This window comes from Biomphalaria glabrata, chromosome 12 (assembly GCF_947242115.1).
Source record: "Biomphalaria glabrata chromosome 12, xgBioGlab47.1, whole genome shotgun sequence".
In the NCBI taxonomy this organism is placed as follows: domain Eukaryota; kingdom Metazoa; phylum Mollusca; class Gastropoda; family Planorbidae; genus Biomphalaria; species Biomphalaria glabrata.
Window position 1 is genome coordinate 14,748,272 of NC_074722.1, and position 13,741 is coordinate 14,762,012.

General features: G+C 38.6%; 1 protein-coding gene across 5 annotated transcripts in view; it reads right to left on the reverse strand.

Moving 5' to 3' along the window:
• LOC106059156 (dynein axonemal heavy chain 10-like) overlaps positions 1–13,741 on the reverse strand; it is a 190,307-nt gene that overhangs the window by 5,007 nt on the left and 171,559 nt on the right. For all 5 annotated transcript variants that reach the window (XM_056006410.1, XM_056006409.1, XM_056006408.1 and 2 more), the window contains 9 exons: positions 13,567–13,731; positions 12,252–12,392; positions 8,890–9,070; positions 6,729–6,860; positions 5,812–5,960; positions 4,812–4,874; positions 3,484–3,651; positions 2,099–2,279; positions 479–624 (listed from right to left, as the gene is read on the reverse strand). In XM_056006410.1, the coding sequence (XP_055862385.1) occupies positions 479–624; positions 2,099–2,279; positions 3,484–3,651; positions 4,812–4,874; positions 5,812–5,960; positions 6,729–6,860; positions 8,890–9,070; positions 12,252–12,392; positions 13,567–13,731 (1,326 nt within the window). The remainder of the gene's footprint in view (positions 1–478; positions 625–2,098; positions 2,280–3,483; positions 3,652–4,811; positions 4,875–5,811; positions 5,961–6,728; positions 6,861–8,889; positions 9,071–12,251; positions 12,393–13,566; positions 13,732–13,741) is intronic.

The window sequence follows — 13,741 nt, forward strand, 5'->3', positions numbered from 1 at the left end:
CATATTCTATTATTGGCCTAACCAAGGTTAAATAACATTTTAGTTTAATGTTCTTATTTGATTAATAGAAATTTCTTTTAATAAACCCTAATGCTTTGTTTGATTTTTTGATAGCTTCATCAATATGGGGATTCCATGACATGAATGGAGAAAGACGATGACAAGATCATGTGTGGTGCCCTAACGTTTCAACAGTCTACTCCAAGGCAAGGGATAGATGAAGGTGACGGTTATTTGTTTATTATTTTTCCTGTTCACCATTGAGTATGGAGCCGTAGGTCAAAATAAAAATCTATCAAAGATATAGACGTGTCTTATAATTCATGTAAATGTAGGCCGCTCCATAGAATAGGGTCTAATCTTACAGCTTAGAGCTTATAGAGGTTAGATTGTAAGTCTTGACTTTGAAACCGGAACCAGAAATTAAAGAGTAAACTTGAGAGTGACAAAAATATGTAAATTAATCTTACACTCGCACCTGTAATTTTAACCTGTGGGCTTCAATGGGGATTATTTTCAAGACAGGTAACTCTTGTATCAGTTGCTTTGGTGGCTGCCGTGTAATACACTTCCTGTCCACATCCCAGCCCGCCCCTTCAAGGTACAAGCCGTGGACATAGCAGCCTGATGGACGAAAAATAAAACAAGATCTTGATGGTAAGAGAAATAACTTATAAATACTTTTGAATTGTAAAATAAACACGATAGCTTCCCTTATCACGAAAACTCGTCTTAAATGCTGTTAGAACAAAAGAGGCTGTAATAGTCAATCATTCAGTTATAGTTCTAACAAGCTCGAACATAAAACAAGGATGTTAAGAGGATCGATTAATAATAACTTCTTTGAAATGTGTAGATCTTTGATTTTCTACTAACGGAAAATGTTAAAACTTAAAACCAAATCAAAGCTCTTACTGTAATGCAGTAGTAAGGAGGAAACCTTAATTGGCATTTTGTTCTTTATTTGACAGTCTTTCTGCCAAAGACACTTTTTGTTCATTACTTTGCCTTTGTTAGGTTTCCTACTATCCCATAATTCCAGAGGTGCGTTTAAACAATTTGCAATAAAAGAGGTTGAATTCTGTACAACCAAGAACTATGACAGTGTACACAAAATACGGCTGGTCATGTTTACAAGAAAGAAAAGGGGGTGGGGGATGTGTTACAAAAAAAGATGGTTGGAATTGGATCCAAGAAAGAAGAGGGATAAATGTGTAGATGAAATAGATTGAAATGTGTAGATGACAAAAAAATTAAATGTGTAGATGTGATCACTTCTACTTTAGGTTCGAATAATATAATACACTTCACATTCATATGACATTGTTCACAATTTTGTAGCCGATCTAATCAGTTACACCTTCATTTCAACTAGTGTAGTTACTTTAAGTAATCAAAGAAAGAATATGTCTGAACATTGTATGGGGGGCGGACATATTCAAAAGGGATGTAACTGATACTCATGAGTAAAAATAAAGGATACAAATGTTAGTTCCCCTGAGTACCATAGATTGAGCAATTTAAAATAATTCAGTAACTAATGAAGTGATCTTTCTGAATTTTGAACAAAATGTTTGGTCATGCAGAACGAGTTTATTTGCGAGAACGTTTGTTAAAATAAAGATTCCAATTTTTCATTTTTTTTGTCGACAACGAAAGTGTGTGGTGTTAAGGCCTCCGCGCGGTGTTGAGGCTTGGCAATATGTCTAGTGTAGATCTGACTGGAAGTAACGCTGAACTCAACTACTTCAGTAACACCGGCGAAAGGCCGAAACAATCAGATATGTAGTCGACGCTGATGTTGTTCTATAACGATATTTAATACTCAAGAAGGGAATCGTCTGATGTCAGCTATGTCCGTAAATCTGTATCTATTCTATTGTACTCAAGTCTACTACTCTACAAGAAGCATCTTCCTTTTAGCGTCGCTTAGAGCGTTCTTATTTTTTAAAGATCTGTCACGTCACTTGTCGCTAATTAAAACTTTCCCCTTATTCCCGAAACAAATAACTAATTCCTAATCATGTCATAACAGTGGTAATAGGAATTGGGATACAAATATAGCTCTTTTGTATTTAGTGTATAGAACAGCACTGACCACTTGTTGCCCTGTCAGTCACGTCATCAGGGTCTGTGTACTTGGTCACGGTGGTGTAGAGAGTGGACTTGTCCAAAGGCCAGCTGTTTTTCCTGCATGTGGCCTGGACCAGAGCAGTCAAATAGGACTCAGGAATGTGGAGTCCAGATAGCCACATGACCGCAGGCTCACAGTCGTTCACCTGAAAATAAACTTAATCTGGTCATTGATAGTGTTTACTAGAAAGCAACATTTTCAAGGGTATAAAATGTGATTTTGATTATTGCAGAAATTGGTAATGGATGTGGGTACTCCACTACCTATAAAATTCTTCCAATGGCATGCGTGACCCAAAGTCCAACTACTAGATTTAACGTGTGGCTCAGGTATTGGATCCGGCGGAACTGTCTACACTGAAAAGAAAATAGACAAAGTCAACAAACAGGCACCTAAACCAGCAAGCTTCGGAAAGGAGGGGGCTCAACGGTTTAAACCGGCTGAACGCCAAGAGAAGGAAAACTGACAATTCAATCTTCTGCTGCCTTGCGGCTGTACTCAAATATGGGATACGCTTTAAGAGTTAACCCTGAAGGGAAAAAAATCAGGATCCGATTTGGCACTTCTGCCCTCGCGGCCATCCTCTGCCATCCCGCAAGATGTTTGGGATACCTTTTATTTGAGAAGGAACGTCCAAAGCTTCAAGCCATCCCCAGAGTGTGCCATTGAAAACAAAGACACAAAGAGGGAGGTAAATTTCATAACGTTCATCGAAGAGAAATTACTTCCCTTATGTCCCATCCTACACATTTGATAACAAGCAAAATAAAACAGATCCTTTAAAAAAAACAAAACAAAACAAAAAAACTTATCTAAGGGGAAGAACTCCGCACTGACATTTATATATCTCAATAAAGTTTGTTTTTTTTACCTTATTCGATATGAAACAAAATAATAACCAACAACTAATTGACCAATTAGTTAATTTTTTTAATTGGTTCATGTTTTTTTAGGTGCAATAAATGTCTGTTTGAAGTTTGAACTTGATCTGTACAGTTATCAAAAGGGACCAAAGCCTACATATTTAGCAATATATGTGAATACTAAAGGATTACTTTCCCTTGTAGGTGTATGAAACAAAATAATTAATTACCAGTAATAAAATGACGAATTGATGTTTTTTTTTATTCATGTCTTGTCTATGCAAATAATGGATAATTGTGCAAAGTTTCAACTTGATCAGAGCATGTTGTGTACAAATCTTTTACCAGACAGACAGACAGAGTGAGCTGTTATAAGTTTTGTAAAAAAATAGTTCCTAGCTAGACAAAATATATAAAAAAAAGATGATATGGAGCTTGCGGACCTAGAATGTTGAATGTCCCCTGTTATAACTCTATAAGACTCACCCACTGATAATACTGCTTGTGGCGCCTCAGAAAGTGGGTTATCCAATTTCCGAGAGACTTGAGCGTGATGGGCGCCAAGCGCCTCCATATGGCCGGGAGCTGGCCGTTGAACAGGGAGCGTGCCACGTCATCCAGCTCTGTGCTCATCCCTACCTCACCCGCTAGAGCCTAGAAAATAAAATAAAAACTTTCTAACAGGAAGCTTGACTCGATTCTTTAGGCAGGACTACGCTAGTGCTTTCTTCAAACGGAATCTATCGTTTAGCCTCAGTTTTGAGGATAAGAGATGTGCTCCTACCTTTAAAAAAAATACAGACGTTACTTCAAAAAAAGAAGATGACTGCTTTTGGGCATCATTCATCTCTGTCCTTTACCTTGGTTAGAATGTCAATCTATGACAAGCCTGTCTATTCTTTGATGTCTTCCCATCACTTCTTCTGTCTTCCTCTTCTTCTTCCTTCTACTTTCCCCTGAAGGAAGGTCTTTGAGGTCTCTGGGGACCTTGTGATGTGGCCATGGAGTTTGAGTTTACGTTTTTCTGACAGTGGTTAGCAGGTCATCGTTTGCTGTCTTAATCCAGTTTCGAATCTTTTCGTGATGCGGTCTTTGTAAGTAACACCTAAGATCTTTCTAGAGCATCTTAGTTCCATTGCTAGGATCAACTTCTAGAGAACTGCAGTCAGTGTCCAGGATTCGTATGCATATAGAAATGTGGCCGTGACCAGGGAGCGCATCAGTCTGATTTATGTCAAGAGCTATGCCTTTGTCTGCTCAGATTTAACTGAGCATCTTGCTAAAATAGCAAATGTCATATTTGATCTCCATACTCGCCAGATTTTTTTCCTTTTATTTTTCAATGCCAAATCAAATAGATATGTTTAGTTTATTATTTCAAGTTAAAGTAGAACATGTTACTTGTTGATCTATTTCTAGGATTGATTTGAAAAGTGATTTTTCCCCCTTATTTAGTATATGTCTTTTAAAACATTATCTTTTCATTTGTGGATGTCACTTTATTTGACATTATAAGAGGAGTCTTCACTTTGTTATATTACGTTATTTGCTATTTTCAGAACTTTGCTTTACTAAACATTTTGCTTTACAGAACACTGCTTTACAGAACACTTTGTCTTGCAGAACACTGCTTTACAGAACACTGCTATACTTGCTACTCTGCTTTACAAAGTATTTTTCATGTTGCTTGCACATAATATTAACTTACATCCTCTTTAAATGTATTTTGCCCCGAGCTAATGATCCTCTTGTTTTACGCTTTGAGTAAAATGTAATCCAAATAAAAAAAAAGGCTATATCAGTTTGTAACTTACCCTTTTGAGAGTTGCCAGAGATCGTTTCATTCTGACCATCAAATTGTTATATCTCTCAAGTTCCTGGCCAATGACATAACAACAAAATGTTGCATTTATTTTTTTTTTAATTAGTTTATTACTTTAAATTACAATACATTTAAATTAAGACATGACCTAACACTAAATAAGGAAAATATGTTGCCAGGTGTGGGAGTTTCTTATTATGATCTCCTCACAAAAAATCATACAACGAAATAAAACAGTGAAAAGACGTAGTACTAATGAGCCACAAAAAAATGTAATTTACAAACAGATACAAGAAATGAATCTCTACTCTTTCTGCTAAAACTATCAACAATTTATCAATATCAACTTTCTCCATCAACTCTAGTTCAATTGACAAAATTTCCAAATTAGTAATTTGTCATCGTTGATAGCAACTAAGTTTTGATCAACTTCAGTTTGGGACATCTGCGCTGGTATAGAGCGACTCCTCTCACCACCTGCACATTGCTACGCGACAGACACGCCTCTGCGACAGACACGGGACGTAATTTGGGCTAGAAGAAAATACTTAAGTATAAATTAATATCTTTGTAATATTTGCAAACAGAAATTTGACACTGACATCAACCAGTTATAGTCTTCTGACTTCTTTATCAATTTATAATTAATAAAACAATAAGATAACTTCACATTTTAATTTCATCAAAGTTTCTATTCAAAATTCCCACTTGTGACAATTCGGATAACATAAAATTTAAGCCGTATTCTTTATGTCATTACGCATAACAGTATTCTTTTTTTTTCTCTTCTCAATGAGAGATGACTTACAAATAACTTTGTTTTACTAGACTTTAACCCTGTTCCACCTGAGACAACAGGAATGTTGATCAGTTTTCGTATAGTTTAATTTACGCTAATATCAACATGGAAACGCATATGAGAGATTATTACACGTGGACATTGTGTATGAACAGAACAATTACAACTGAAACAGGTTTTGAAGTAGGCCTACCTGCAACAACACGACAGTTGTAGGGGAAATGTCTAGTCCAAGAGCGCGTCTAATCTTGACCAAGTCAAACTCTGATGGCAGTTTCTCCAGTACGTCTGTGGCGATCTGTGAGATGTAATCCTCACGACTGATGCCTGAAGCTGAACTGCCTGCAAGAGAAGATGTTCACTATTCTCTTACATTATAACTTAACAATTTTAAAAAACTCGTAACATTGTTACAAAATAAACTCGTCTAATTGTTATCAGAATTCTGAAATGTCTCTTCTGTTATACAGGATATTTGTTTTTTAGTCCACCGTCACTTGGCAGGAAAAGAAACTCATTACTTCCTTACTCCGACCTTTAAGGAGGATCTGAGAAAAAGGTGACAGGATAATATCACCTACAAGAAAGTTCTGCAGTTATCATCAGTAGACGCCTTAGCTGAAACATATCCATCGAATGCCACAGGGCCGACTTCCACTTGCTGTTGTATACAGATCTAAAAGAGGGCTGGAGAGGTGCAGGTCGTCCACTCTTAAGACACAATCCTGAATGTAAGCATGAGTCATGAAGCATCTCCAGATGGAAAAGAAAAGACAGGAGGGGTCCTGCATTGTACACAAACCAGAAGCAAGGAAAAGGTTGAATACGCACCATCTCTGGTGATTACCAAGACTTAACTTGTGAACGTACATGGGACGGGGTGGGCTCTTTGGTCAAGGGAGAAGTTGAAAAGGGGAAAGGATCGAATCTCGAGATGTAAAATGCCATAGATTTATTTACTGTTAAAATGATTGTTAATATTATAATCACATGACATGCTCACATTGCTTTTGTCAAAACACACGCGTACATATTTCTATTAAAGTTTCCCTGACTGAAACAGAGTTCACCTGTCTGAAACAAAGCTCACCTGTCTGAAACAAAGCTCACCTGTCTGAGGCTGCAGTTCCACCAAATGTTCCCACATCGCTTTGGCAGCCTGGGTGTAGTATCCAATCTCAGCGTTGGGATTCAAACCAAACACATCTGGCTTGTTAGCAAGAGGTAGTGATTCAATGTAAACTGCCAACAAAATATCCAAATCAATGTTAGTGTTATTACAGGAAATGAGGACTACAGGACACGATTCATGGGCTACAGGACAGAATACACGAACTACAGGACAGAATACATGAACTACAGGACACAATACATGAACTACAGGACACAATACATGAAATACAGGACAGAATACATGAAATACAGGACACAATGCATGAACTACAGGACAGAACACATGAACTACAGGACATGAACTACTGGACAGAACACATGAACTACTGGACAGAACACATGAACTACTGGACAGAACACATGAACTACAGGACATGAACTACTGGACAGAACACATGAACTACTGGACAGAACACATGAACTACAGGACACAATACATGAACTACAGGACAGAATACATGAATTACAGGACACAATACATGAACTACAGGATAGAACACATGAACTACAGGACACAATACATGAACTACAGGATAGAACACATGAACTACAGGACATGAACTACTGGACAGAACACATGAACTACATGACATAACACATGAACTACAGGATATAATACATGAACTACAGGATATAATACATGAACTGCGGGACATAATAGAAGTACTAGGAGTTACAACTACGAATGGGCGGAGCTAGAACACTGGAAGAGGGGGGCACTCTACAATATGAAAATGAATGTGCCACATTGTGCAATACAAGATTAAAAGTTATGACAATCTTATCTTCTAATCTTATAAAATACAGACGTTACTTCAAAAAAGAAGATGATTACGTCCATGCATTTAGTCAGGTTAAGAGATGCCTGAAAAAGTATTTTAAACACTGGTGCTAGATAATTGCTTAGTTCTTTGAGTAATCTAGCTGGAATACCATTAGGTCCAGATGCTTTATTCAGTTTAATGTTTTCTAATAGTTTTTGGATTCCCTTTTCTTGTGCTTCTATATCTACTATGTTGTCTACTTGGTTCAAATTAAGTAATATGTCTTTGTCTCTTGGGGCTGAGAATGCTGATGCAAAATATTTATTTAGGATGTTAGCTTTAATTTCATTATCATTATGTGTTAAGCTATCTTCTCTTTTTAATGGCGCTATGCCTGTTTTTTTTTTTCTTAGACTTAATGTAGACTAAGACTAAGACTTAAAACTGCTTTATTGATCCTTACGGAAATTTGTTATGATTACAGGGACTCTTTTCTCATATAAAGACAACACAACAGAAAAATACACATAAATACAACAGACACAACATAAAGAGTTCATTCAGCGACTACACACAGGTATCTTGGTGCATTTCATGTTCCCTGATCAATGAGTGGCGGTGATAGAGTCTGACCGAGTGAGGTACGAACGAGTTTTTGTACCGCTCCGTTCTTGTTTTGAATGACAGAAGTGCCCACTTCGCGACGACCTGACGTAGTTCTGATGGAGCGGGTGGCTGTTGTCTTCCAAGATTTATGACCATGGGTTTTTGTTATCTTTAGATATTACACTGTTTATGTATTCACTCTGCAGGACATTATACAAGAATTACAGGAACCCTTACTATTTGGGTTAGGTATTTAATTTTAATATACTTTTTCATAAACTCTTTCTGCCTTTTCTTTAAATTTTCTATATAGGTTTTCCCTCAGTTTACTAAGCTTCTTTAATCTATTATTAAACCAGCATTTATTTATTTTGTTTGATGTGTATCCAATGCTTGGGAGATAAATAGCTCCATCTACTTATATCGCTTGCCTTCCTTTGAAAGTATAGTAAAACGTGACGACTAGACGAAGTGCTATTGATGAAGAATATCACCTTTCATGGCGACTATGACCAGGTTATCTGGCCATGACATATCCTTTATAATTGTCCTTGATTTGTAGTTGACGTAATGTTTCACGCTTTTAGTCTAATTTCTAAACTTTGTAGGTGGCGCTTTGAACCCTTGTGCTAAGAGTACATGTAGTTCGTCACTCGACCAGAGTTCACTCAAGTCTTTAAACTCCAAAGTAAAAATATAATTTAAAAAAATCGACTTAAAACACTGACCTAAATACTCGTCTTTGTTAGTTGGCTCGTCTGGTAGAGGTATGTAGTAATCGACTGTCTCGTCGTGGTAGAAGTGGAACGGCTGGAAGGAATCGAATATGAAGTCGCCCATGTATTCGTCCATGTAGGTGCGGAGAATCCTTCGGTCAAAGTCGTCAATGGCTCGTCCACCGTACATCACCTTAGGTAGGAAAGAGTTCTTTCATCTGATTCAATCATTTCATCTAATTCAATAGTAACATCAGATTCAGATTCAACAATAGCTTCCTATTCAGATTTAACCATAACGTCAGATTAAGATTCAATCATAACCTCAAATTCAGCCTCAATCATTTAGACAAATTCATTAAATCATATCAGCTTCAGATTTAATCTATACACCAGCTTCAGATTTAATCTATACACCAGCTTCAGATTTAATCTATACATAAGCTTCAGATTTAATCTATGCATCAGCTTCAGATTTAATCTATACATCAGATTCAGTCATAACACCAGATTCAGATTTAATCATAATAAATTCAATAATTACAACTGATTTATTAACATACACACATTTTTTTAAAATAAAGAATCAATTATCCTTGATTAAAATTGCACGCGCGCTACACTCCTTTCTGTTTCCTCAATGTTTGACAACTTTTGTTTCTGATATTTGTCTTTTGCTTTTCATGTGTTGATATTTACACACTTGAGATACATTCCTAACTGTAAGTAGTGTAATGTAAGTACAATGAATCAGACACACACATACACACTTCTTTCTCTTATCTTTTTTTTCTTCCTTCTTAATTTGTCCCCCCCCCCTCTCTCACTTGAGCCCTATACTAAGGTGACCAAGCGTCCCGATGTAGATGCGACAGTCCCGCTTTAGGCCGTCTGTCAAGCTTTCCATAAATTGTCCTGACGGGACGGCCAATGTCCCGCTTTCTTTAAAAAAGTCGATCAATGTCACGCTTTTATATTAAATTCTTTTATAATCTTTAGACTAAAAACTTAAAAGTACCACAATGCGGCGCTTTCTTATTGATCCTTATTTCCTGTTCACTGCTTAGCAAGCTCCTGTGTCAGTAGTGCTTTTGCTTTACAGCATCGCTGCCTTCTCAGAAACTGACGTCAGGACGTTTTTCTTTCGACTTTAGGCGTGTTGTTGTTCCGCATGTTTCTCGCTGATTCTGTGTATCTATTCCAGCTTACAGTATTCCTTGGCCTGGCTTTCCCTTCAGTTCAAGTCGAAAGGTCGTAGCGTTGAAAAAAACGAACATCGAAGTTCACAGTGACCTACATGCAGAGTTCCCGTTTAGAACGAAGGCAAGCAAGATCAACCACCACAGTGGAGAGCGATGCTAGAAGTGTCGATCACAGTTTTCTGTCGCATATATGGATTAAACCAAACATTTAAATCCAGAACGTAATTTTCAATTGCAAACTCATATTAAGCCTCAATTATGATACTTCTACAACATCGAAATATTTGTTATATAGATCAGTGGCGTCACTAGGATGGGTGTCACCCGGTGCGGTCCACTCTGGGAGTCACCCCCCGGACTCCTCTAGTGACGCCACTGATATAGATCAATTTCAGCCGCTAAAGGTACTTTGGCATATCATACGACTTTCCATAACAACAGTTTTTGATCAATGGACTACATTTTAAAATTGCTTAGGATTGTATTAGCAAAAATACAAAAGTACAAGTACTAGTGAGGCATCATTCGCTACTTAACGTTTGACCACTATATATTGAACAAAGTAAAGATGCAGGTTAGTGGTGGCCAGTTTTTGACGGATGCCACTTCAAAGTTTAAACTAAAATCAAATCTGCTTTGAAAATCCGTGTGCTGAATTGTATCTATATTTTTTACAAAACATTGTGTCACTATTCCATGAAGCAGTTCTGCATATAGACTATAGAGGAACAGAATGTCAGTGCTCTTGAAATATCTTCTGTGTTAGTTACAAAAAGTGATGTAGCAGCGACTATCATAATCTTTTAAGAAAATTGTGCCGAGTACCGGGTATTTCAGAGAGATAAGCGGCCTACTCGACAGGTTCAGATGGATTGTACAGAAAGATGATCTAAACGTTTCAGAGAGCCTGTAGTTATTTAAACCATTGTGTGTATAGGCCCATGACTGATTTGATTTGATTTTTGATTTGAGGCACATCGGCACAATTTAGGCCATGTCGTGCCTGCAGTCCCCTAAGGATCCCTCTCTCTCTAAATAACAAGTCAGCTGACCTACATTTCAACACGTACAAAGTCTTTGCTTCATCTAGATCCAAAATATTTACTTCTTAGAAATTAAAAAAAAAAAAGTGTGACAATGTTAAAATGGGGACTCTCAATATCACATCTGTCGATTCTGTCCATAGAAACTTGAGAAAATTATCTCTACAACCAACAAAACGTGAGAAACCCCCCCCCCCCGTCCTACATCTCCAATCAGATACTTTAGAGTGAGGAAACAGCGCCACCTACCTCTCCATTCAGATACTTTAGAGTGAGGAAACAGCGCCACCTACCTCTCCATTCAGATACTTTAGAGTGAGGAAACAGCGCCACCTACATCTCCAATCAGATACTTTAGAGTGAGGAAACAGCGCCACCTACCTCTCCAATCAGATACTTTAGAGTGAGGAAACAGCGCCACCTACCTCTCCATTCAGATACTTTGGAGTGAGGAAACAGCGCCACCTACCTCTCCAATCAGATACTTTAGAGTGAGGAAACAGCGCCACCTACCTCTCCAATCAGATACTTTAGAGTGAGGAAACAGCGCCACCTACCTCTCCAATCAGATACTTTAGAGTGAGGAAACAGCGCCACCTACCTCTCCATTCAGATACTTTGGAGTGAGGAAACAGCGCCACCTACCTCTCCAATCAGATACTTTAGAGTGAGGAAACAGCGCCACCTACCTCTCCAATCAGATACTTTAGAGTGAGGAAACAGCGCCACCTACCTCTCCAATCAGATACTTTAGAGTGAGGAAACAGCGCCACCTACCTCTCCAATCAGATACTTTGGAGTGAGGAAACAGCGCCACCTACCTCTCCAATCAGATACTTTAGAGTGAGGAAACAGCGCCACCTACCTCTCCAATCAGATACTTTAGAGTGAGGAAACAGCGCCACCTACCTCTCCAATCAGATACTTTAGAGTGAGGAAACAGCGCCACCTACCTCTCCAATCAGATACTTTGGAGTGAGGAAACAGCGCCACCTACCTCTCCAATCAGATACTTTAGAGTGAGGAAACAGCGCCACCTACCTCTCCAATCAGATACTTTAGAGTGAGGAAACAGCGCCACCTACCTCTCCAATCAGATACTTTAGAGTGAGGAAACAGCGCCACCTACCTCTCCAATCAGATATTTCAAAGTGTTCCACGGGATCTTCGGGTCCCCTTGTTCTACCATGCGGTTCAAGTAGGTGTTTAAGACTATCATACAGGTATTGAAGTCACTCTCGTTGAAGTCATAGCTCACATTCCAGCCAACCTGATCACGTGGACGAGTTCAAAGGTCACAAGCATGTTACATCAATCTTTAATTACCCTTTTTTTTTCTTCCTTACATTTCCTAATTCCTGTTGCACTCAAATCTTGCATTCAAATTCAGTTTAATTTGTTTTGTAACATTTTAATATAAGTTGTATTTTTAATTTCCTCCTGCACATATAGGCTATGATCTTGCATCTGACCAACAATGATTCTCTTGACAGCACAAAAAAGAAAAAAAAAAACAACAACAAACAAACAGGAAGCTGAAGGGCTATGTCTAGAGCTTCTATGGAAACTGTTCCTATTGAATTTAGATAATTCAACCAATTTTAATAATTAAATTTTATCAAAATTGGCAGCAACCTACCTAGCCATCGTGTGTGTAATCAGAACCACCTTGCCATCGTGTGTGTAACCAGACCCACCTTGCCATGTAATCAGACTAACTTTGTCATGTAATCAGACCCAACTTGCCATGTAATCAGACCCACCTTGTCATGTAACCAGACCCACCTTGTCATGTAACCAGACCCACTTTGTCATGTAACCAGACACACCTTGCCATGTAACCAGACCCACCTTGCCATGTAACCAGACCCACCTTGTCATGTAATCAGACCCACCTTGTCATGTAACCAGACCCATCTTGTCATGTAACCAGACCCACCTTGTCATGTAACCAGACCCACCTTGTCATGTAACCAGACCCACTTTGTCATGTAACCAGACACACCTTTCCATGTAACCAGACCCACCTTGTCATGTAACCAGACCCACTTTGTCGTGTAACCAGACACACCTTGCCATGTAACCAGACACACCTTGTCATGTAACCAGACACACCTTGTCATGTAACCAGACACACCTTGCCATGTAATCAGACCACCTTGTCATGTAACCAGACCCACCTTGTCATGTAACCAGACCCACCTTGCCATGTAACCAGACCCACCTTGTCATGTAACCAGACCCACCTTGTCATGTAACCAGACACACCTTGTCATGTAACCAGACTCACCTTGTCATGTAACCAGACCCACCTTGCCATGTAATCAGACCCACCTTGTCATGTAATCAGACCCACCTTGTCATGTAATCAGACCCACCTTGTCATGTAATCAGACCCACCTTGCCATGTAATTAGACCCAACTTGCCATGTAATCAGACCCACCTTGCCATACTTTCGTCTTTCCTGCACAACAGCATGGAAGAAAGCGAGCACGAAGACAAGGGGAGGGAATGCAGGATGTTCGCAGTCAGTCAAGGCCGTGCTGGGCATCTTTAGGTAAGTACTGCGCATGTTTAATCTCAGGCCATTGGGCGGTTCTGTCACCACCTGTGAATGA